At 37.8% G+C, this 9,301-nt stretch overlaps 2 protein-coding genes across 2 annotated transcripts; both read left to right on the top strand.

Annotated features, from left to right (window-relative positions):
* The first annotated feature begins 1,293 nt into the window (after positions 1 to 1,293).
* On the top strand, positions 1,294 to 1,839 carry LOC143560706 (uncharacterized). The gene has a single exon (XM_077048949.1). The coding sequence runs from the start codon at positions 1,294 to 1,296 to the stop codon at positions 1,837 to 1,839; it is 546 nt and encodes a 181-aa protein (XP_076905064.1).
* A 1,040-nt stretch (positions 1,840 to 2,879) lies between these two features.
* LOC143560705 (uncharacterized) lies at positions 2,880 to 3,296 on the top strand. Its single transcript, XM_077048948.1, has one exon. The coding sequence runs from the start codon at positions 2,880 to 2,882 to the stop codon at positions 3,294 to 3,296; it is 417 nt and encodes a 138-aa protein (XP_076905063.1).
* The last annotated feature ends 6,005 nt before the right edge of the window (positions 3,297 to 9,301 follow it).

Below are 9,301 nucleotides of genomic sequence, written 5' to 3'. Positions count from 1 at the left end.
ATACACAATGTCAGAGCACATAAGTAATCAAAACATGAACGTGGGAAATGAAAATTCCAATAGAACTCAAACTCCCTCCCAAAATATCAAGGCCATGAGTAATGCCGGATCATTTCTAAACGAGGAAGCAATCCACAAAATTGCCCTCAAGGTAGCAAAAATAATGAACACAACACAACTAAAGAAAGATACTGAGAAACCAAAAGACAAATCAGAAGAAAGCTCAACCGCATCCACACCAGTACAAAGGGAAAGAAAAATTGAAAAAGGTGAAAGTAAGTATAAAGAATGCACTTACAAAAATTTCATGTCCGGCAAGCCTTCTCTATTCGACGGCAAGAAAGGAGCCGTTGATGCCCAAGATTGGTTGAGTAAAACAGAATCCGTCTTGGACATTTGTGATTGCAATGAGAGTAATAAAGTTCGGTTTGCTGTATCTATGTTTGCACATGAAGTGCTTTACTGGTGGAATATTGTGGTACGAACGAAAGGGAAAAATATTGCCAAGAAGATGAGCTGGGAAGAATTTGTTCGAGAATTTCTTGCTAAATTTTGTCCACCTAGTGAGACGGAACAAATGGAATTGGAATTCTATCAATTAAAAATGGGAAGTAAGACCTATCGAGAATATGTCACCTGATTTAATGAATTATCTCGACTGGTTCCCCATCTAGTTAGATTAGAGCGTCAGATGATAAATAGGTTTATGGCAGGGTTACCTTCTGAAATAAGAATATTTATCAAGTCTAAATCCCCAAAGAGTTTTTCAGAGACAGTAGAAGCTGGCGCAGTCATAGCAGCTGAGATTATACGCCAACAAGTTGAATCCCCTACATTCAAAAGAAAGTGGGAGGAAAAGAAAGGAGAAAACCAGAATAACAACTTTAAGAAACCAAGAGAGATACCATAATGCAAAATATGCAAAAGACACCACTCGGGAATTTGTCGTTTCCAAGCATGTCCCAATTGTAAGAAAACGGGTCACAACCTTCAGGAATGTAAGGAAAAGAGGAGATGCTTTGAATGTGGTGATCCTAACCACTTAAAACCTGAATGCCCAAAGTTAAAGAAAGACAACAATCAACAGGCAAATAGACCTAAGGGACGTGCATTCGTGTTAACCACTGATGAAGCTCGAAATGTCCCAAATGTCGTTACAGGTACGTATCCTGTCGATAATGTGTACGCTCGAGTGTTGTTTGATACCGAAGCAAATAGGAGTTTAGTATCAACTACGTTAAACCATATTTGGATCAAGAATCTCAAATATTGGACCATACATTTGTAGTGGTAATGGCTGATGGGAGTCAACGAGAAATAGTTGATATTATTAAAAATTGTACAATAAGTTTAAACGGTCATACTATTCCTATAGATTTAATGCCCATGGAACTAGGGGAATTTGATATAGTTATAGGAATGGATTGGCTAGACCTTTATCAGGCAAAAATCATTTGTGATAAAAATATAGTACGACTAAGACTACGTGATGGTAAGAGGATACTCGTATCAGGAGACCAAACGGATAAGATCAAGAAGAACATTATCACTGTAATGCAAGCCCACAAATTCTTAAGAAAGGGATGCATTGCTTTTCTAGCATATGCCATAAACACTTTGGAGAAACAAAAGATTGGTGATGTACCTATAGTTAAGGAATACACTGAGGTATTTCCAGAAGAACTTCCAGGATTACCACCAGATCGACAAGTCGAGTTTAGAATTGACCTAATTCCCGGAACGACACCAATTGCTAAAACCCCGTACCGTTTAGCTCCAACAGAAATGCAAGAGCTTAAAAAGCAACTACAAGAGCTACTTGATAAAGGATTTATTTAGCCGAGCTCGTCACCATGGGGAGCCCTAATTCTATTTGTGAAAAAGAAAGACGGAAAAATGCGTATGTGCATTGATTATAGAGACTTAAATAAAGTCACCATAAAGAACAAATATCCGTTACCAAGAATCGACGATTTGTTCGATCAATTACAAGGGGCAAGTTATTTTTCAAAAATAGATTTAAGGTCTGGATATCACCAAGTAAAAGTGACACAAGAAGATGTACCTAAAACAGCTTTTAGAACAAGGTACGGTCACTATGAGTTCTTGGTGATGCCCTTTGGACTAACAAATGCACCTGCAATATTCATGGATCTTATGAACCGAATATGTAAACCTTATCTAGATAAATTTGTGATCGTCTTTATTGATGACATCTTAATCTACTCTAAGAACAAACAAGATCATGAGCAACACCTCAAAGCGATCCTTGAACTTCTTAAAAAGGAAAAACTTTACGCAAAATTCTCGAAGTGTGAATTTTGGTTACGGGAAGTTCAGTTTTTGGGTCATGTGATTAACGAACAAGGTATACAAGTAGACCCTGCAAAAATTGAAGTGATCAAAAATTGGGAGGCACCTAAGAATCCCACAGAAACTCGAAGATTTTTGGGATTAGCAGGATACTACAGAAGATTTATCCAAGTTTTTTCCAAAATTGCTATACCTTTAACCAAATTAACCCAAAAGGCTTCTATGTTTGTATGGGATTTGAAACAAGAAGAAGCTTTCAACACTCTGAAATAAAAGTTATGTAGTGCCCCAATACTATCACTTCCCGAAGGAACTGAAGACTTTGTTGTGTATTGTGATGCATCCCACTATGGAATGGGCTGTGTACTTATGCAGAGAAGCAAAGTGATTGCCTATGCATCTCGCCATTTGAAAAACCCGAACAAAATTACACCACCCATGACTTAGAATTGGGTGCGGTGATATTCGCATTAAAAATCTGGAGACATTACTTGTACGGGACTAAATGCACAATCTATACAGATTATAAAAGTCTCAAACACATATTTGAGCAAAAGGAGCTCAATATGCGTCAACGAAGATGGATGGAACTGTTAAGTGATTATGATTGTGAAATACAATACCACCCGGGTAGGGCAAATGTGGTTGCAGATGCGTTAAGTAGGAAGGAAAGACCTCAACCGATAAGAATCCGTGCATCCAGAATCGAAGTTAAAATAAATCTATTAGATCAAATTAAGAATGTGCAACAAGAAGCCTTGAAAGAAAATTTTATTAAGAAAGAAAGAATGACTGGAAGACAAAAGCTGTTGAAACTAGGAAACGATGGTATATTAAGATTCGACAACCGTATATGGGTCCCTACCCTTGGCGGATTGCAAGATATGGTATTAGAGGAAGCCCATAAGTCAAAATACACGGTACACCCTGGTAGTGATAAAATGTATAAGGATTTAAGAAGCGGCTACTGGGGCGGGAAATGAAAAGAATTATTGCACGTCATGTTGAGAAATGCCTTACTTGTCTTAGAGTCAAGTCAGAACATCAGAAACCATCTGGCTACTTACAACAACCTGAAGATCAAGTCATGGATATGACACCATATGGGTGATAGTTGACAGATTGACTAAGTCTGCTCACTTCCTACCAATTCGTGAAGATTATGAAACGAACAAACTAGCTCAATTATACATAAAAGAAATAGTTTCATGACATGGAATACCCATATCAATTATATCAGATAGAGATAGTCGCTTTACATCAAGATTTTGGCAGAGTTTCCAACAAGAACTAGGAACAAAACTTAATCTAAGTGCTGCCTATCACCCTCAGACCGATGGACAAAGTGAACGGACTATTCAAATGTTGGAAGACATGCTTCGAGCTTGTGTGATTGGTTTTAGCGGAAGTTGGGACAATCACCCACCTTTAATTGAGTTCGCTTACAATAATAGTTATCATGCTAGTATTAAGGCAGCACCCTATGAAGCCTTATACGGAAGAAGATGTCGAACGCCTATCTGTTGGACCAAAGTAGGTGAGAGTCAACTATCAGGACCATAAATCATCCAAGAAACAACTGAAAAGATAAAACAAATTAAAGAAAAGATGTAAAGCGCGCAAGATCGCCGGAAAAGTTATGCGGATCAAAGAAGAAAACCTCTAGAAATGTCAAGTAGGCAATAAAGTACTGTTAAAGGTATCACCACTAAAAGGAGTTATTCGATTTGGGAAGAGAGGAAAACTAAAACCACGATACATTGGACCATACGAGATAACAGCCCGAGTCGGACCAGTAGCATACCGACTAAAACTTCCCGCAGAATTAAGTGGAATACATGACACATTTCATGTGTCAAATTTAAGGAAATGTTTAGTAGACGAAGCAAAAAAAAATATCACACGAGAATGTTCATATAAATGAAAAACTAAAATTCGTGGAGGAACCACTTCAAATTGAAGACAGACAAATACGAAAGTTACGCAAGAAAGAAATTCATTTAGTAAAAGTAAAGTGGAATGCACGACACGGACCTGACATGACATGGGAACTTGAGGATTAGATAAAGGAAAAATGCCTTTAACGTTTTTAAATAAAAGAAATTTTGCGGACGAAATTTTTATAAGGTAGGGAGAGTTGTAACACCCAGCTTTACACATAAAATTTAGATATGAAATAACTCAAAATGACTAACAAACATGAAAAATAATTGTTAGGTAAATAAGGTCTCTTAATATTATGAAATAATAATAATAATATATGACAAAAAGCTAGAGAATTGAAAGTGCTCGTGTGCAGTGATGCAAAAAGATACGAAAAATAAAATTAGTAATAAATAATAATAATATTAATATCATATGACAAAAAAAATCAATTAACAAGCACACGTGGTGTGCTTTTGAGAGTCCTCCTCAATAATTCATATACTTATATATAATAAATAAAAGCGTAAACCGACTAGGAATGTCGGCTCATATTGCTTGTATAAAACAAGTTAGATTAATTCATATTGATGTACAAGTACCTTTCAACCTTCTCTCAACTCACAGGTAAATATTTTATCTTTAACTCTAGTTATAGACATAACATAATATAATATTAGTATTAAAGTTATATTATATATATATAATATTAGTAGTAAGAAAAGAGTTTAGGATTATGACCAGGATAGGTGGTGAGTGGCTCGACCCTAGTCTAGGTATGGATTAATCACCCATGCTTAAACTAGGTAGGTTTGTTCCGAGCCAACCATGGTTATGACTAGTTAACGATATCATTGCTTGACATTAGATTACCTTGACTTGTAACAGGACCAAAGGACAGTACCTGTTGTGTTAACAACTATTACACCAGTGAGTTATCATGACTACTTTTAAACTGTGATAGTATACTTGTATTGTCAAACTAGTAATAATGAAAATACTGCAATATGCGTATATCGGTGGGGGTATAAAGGATCCTTGTATACTTAATGGATATGTTACGAAAAGCTGAATAGGGCAGGGGTGCCCAGCATGGGGTAACCATGTGCTTAGTAACGAACTCCATACTTACACGATGGCTGGGGGGGACAGTGATGTCCGTGGCCCGGTGGTTGTGGTAATCCATGGTAGGCACGTGTTGCTCCTGGACCAATTATCACAACCCATATTGTGTATGCATAATTATAAATATATGTTTTATAAATCTTGTCTCGTGAGCTCACCAGCAATAGCTGACTTGTTTTAAGTATACGTATCACACGTGAACCATGAGGAAGTTTAGAGCTACTTGTTGATGAGCAATATCGGAGACCAAGAAGTTCTTAGGTTTTAATGTTATTATAAATAGTGACTTGATGTACTTGAGGATTTTATAGTTTAAAATAAACTTTGTGTTTTCTTCCGCTGTTAAGTTGTATCAATTGTGCATTGACACCCGGGATCTGGGTGGGGTGTTACATATTCCGAGCTTTCAAACCCTTCAAAAACTCCTCACTTGAGCTCCAATTTTCGTCCACAACGGCTGGTGATCGCAGGGTATGCTGAAGGTTAAGTTTAGTGGTGTTTATATAGGTTTTCTGGACCCAAAACTGATAAAAAAACGAAGAAGATTCCGGAAACTGGTTGTCCTTCCGTCGCGCGGTCACAAAGAGGGTTTGTGGTCACGCAACGTGGCGTACAAAATAGGGGGTCAGCCGGTCCGGTCCGGTTCAATCCTTGTTCGGTCCGGTTCGATTCTGATTCCGGTTCTCCGTCGTTTTTCGCTCTTTTTAACCATGATCAACCTCCGAAACCTACAAAAACTAACAAAAATATTGTACAAACTAGGCACATGAATTATATATATTTAGCAGTAAAAGTGCTTTTAAATTCATAAACATGCTTTTAAATTCATATTACATTGTATACATTCACTTACATATTAAAAAGTGCTTTTAAATTGATAAACATAAACTTTTGACGTCGTTTTCATATGAAAAAACACATTCGTAACAAAAGAAAGTTTTCAACTTCATTAATAAAGTTTTAATGTACATTTTAATCATGAAGACATAAATAAGTTATAACTACATTTTTATGAAAACATGAGCAAGTTTTAAAGTACGTTTTGGTCAAGAAAACATAAGATTTTGATAAAAGTTTAAATCATGAAAGCATATATTGTAGAAATAATTACTTGTCTTATACATTTTGAAACATTTAAAACTCAATAGTTTCAAATCAACTTGTGTAATTATACATTTAAAACATGTGAACTCACCAACATTATGTTGACTTTTTAAGCATATTTTCATGGTATTAATACCAAGAAGAAAACCGTGGAAATTTACAAGCATCGCATTGCATGTAGGACCACTACGTAATCAATAGCTATGATTATCCATGAAAGTCGCGCGCCGACGTATCTGCCTTGGCGGGGTGTGACATTCTCCACTAGTTGTTTGTTTTTTACCCTATGACAAAAGGAATAAATTTTTACTTGGTCTTATGCCTATGCCACTTCCATACTTTTCCTATAGAACCTTTCCATAAACTCTTCGACGGTTTCCCCCTTTCGTTTCTTCAAGTTGTGCAACGAGGTATGTGCCTTTGTGCTTTTTCTTCTTTTGCTAAAGTTCTTCAGGAAGACCCTTTGTAGGTCTTCGAAACTATCTAGGCTACACGCTGCCAATTTTTTGAACCATTTTCGCGTTGTGTCTTTTTACATTTGGGTATACATGTAGCACCATCCTGGCATCAACCAACCTTCCACTCCGCAATTCCAACAAACGATAATATGTGGTCATCTAGGTCTCCCATACCATCATATTTTTTGATGGGGGATGGCATCTTCATTTGACTAGGAGTTGGGCTTCTATGATTCTCTTCGTTAACTTCAACTACGTATAAGCCGATGACAGTTTATAAGATGTTGTTAGGTCTAGGGACTGTATGTTTGTTTATAGACCAATTTTCGATGCCTGAATACTCAAAGGTATTGGGACGGTTATAAAAGGTGGAGTTGTGGAGCCAAATAGGCCTTGATTAAAGGCAAGAGGCGCTATGATAGTTTATGGCCTTATTCCTGAATTCCAGGTAAATGGGTGTATTTTTTGTGGTCCCATCGACCACTGATCACTAGGGTGTGGTGTGTAGAAGGTTTGAAATGGCGGCCATGCCATGGGAGTTTGAATATTTGAGTGCGTAAAGGTCATGTTCTATTGTGGTGCTGGTATTTGTATGTTTGTTTGTGCTGGGATGGTATTAAACATGGTGTTAGTTATGGTATTTGTGAGAATTAGGATTACTTGACCTTAACGTTGTTTCATTTCTTGCTGCTGTCACATTCAACACACTCGCCATGGTTGTACTTTCCGGGTCGGCGTTATATTGAATAGGTGTAACATCCAACTTTTGTTAAATAATACATAATAGAAAGTTTGTTATTAACTGTGCGTCGTTAAGTTAGTCCGTGTGTTAAGTATTTGGATAATATTTGGAGTAGGAATTGGGAATGGGTGGTGGGACCCATGAAAACCCCCCACCCCTATATAAACCCAACAACTTCTTCCTTACTTTTCTTTTCTTATCCAAACACACACACACACACACTCAAGAAACACACACATACTCTCTCTCAAGACCCAAATCCGATTCCGAGCTAAAGTAAGGAAGATCTTGGTGATCAAGTGTCTTCAAACAACAAGAATCACGTCCAGATCCTCGAGTTGTCCAGATCCGAACCAAACCCGAAGCCAAAGGTGAGTTTTAGCCAACAAGGTTAAGTTTTGTGGTTGAGTTCGACATGCAAATCGATATCTTAGTAGATCGAGTTGTAGGATGTAAGAAAAACATAAACTTGGTGAGTCTTAGCCTCACGAGTATGAAATAGGACAAAAAGGTGATGTTCGGACCTCATAAAACACGGGTATACAAAGTTGGTACGACCCAAAACCCATAAAAAGAGTAAAACCGGGTCCTAAGGAGGAAATAAGGAGAAAATGGCTTTAAAATGGTAAAAACGAAGAAAAGGAAAAATTTCGCACAGCCATGCGAAGCGAAAAAAGTTATTTCGCATCGCATGACCATGCGAAGCGAAAAAGGTTGTTTCGCATCGCACAGCCATGCGAAGCGAAAAAGGTTGTTTCGCATCGCACAGCCATGCGAAGCGAAAAAGGTTGTTTCGCATCGCATGACCATGCAAAGCGAAAAAGGTTGTTTCGCATCGCACAGCCATACGAAGCGAAAAAGGTTGTTTCGCATCGCACAGCCATGCGAGAAAAGGTTGTTTCGCATCGCACAGCCATGCGAAGCGAAAAAGGTTGTTTCGCATCACACAGCCATGCGAAGCGAAAAAAAAGGTTATTTCGCATCGCATGACCATGCGAAGCAAAAAAGTTCCATACGAAGCGAAAAAGTAAAAGTTCCATGCAAAGCGAAAAAGTTCCATGCGAAGCGAAAAAGCATGCGAAGCGAAATTCCCATGCGAAATTTCATGAAATTAATTTTCTGATGCGTTTTTGTTAAAGGACCGTTAATGAAAATAACCCCAGCCAGGGGCTCTGCCCCTTGGACCCTGCTAGGGGCTGCCGCCCCTAGACCCCGCTACCATGGGCGCTGCCCCCGGACCCCCGTTAGTTGAGGGTTTCATAAATTTAGATGTAGGAAGTTATGGTAATAGATAATTTACACGCGTAATGTATTGTACAGTTAGCCGTGCACAACTAAAGAAGGGAATTACCATTAACGGCGAGGGAAATCGACTCCAGGTGAGTTCTAGCCCCATTTCTCTTTGAAATGTTTTCGGGGCTGTGTGCATACTCCTATGTGATAGTTAATACATTTACTTAATTGATAAGTGTGTGACTATGTATTGGATGTTATTACTATATAATGATAGTATGAATGAGCATGTATATATATATATACTATTATATACATGAGACATGTAAAATATGCACGTATGATAAATGTATGGGTATTCAAGGCAGTAGGGACCAGACCCTTATAATATCTGTGATGTTAG

The sequence above is a fragment of the Bidens hawaiensis genome, unplaced genomic scaffold (genome assembly GCF_021521415.1).
Source record: "Bidens hawaiensis isolate Kalapana, Puna unplaced genomic scaffold, B.hawaiensis_p1.1 tig00020430_1, whole genome shotgun sequence".
NCBI classification, from domain to species: domain Eukaryota; kingdom Viridiplantae; phylum Streptophyta; class Magnoliopsida; order Asterales; family Asteraceae; genus Bidens; species Bidens hawaiensis.
The sequence above is the reverse complement of the archived record's forward strand: the minus strand, read 5'-3'. Positions and strand labels throughout refer to the sequence as shown.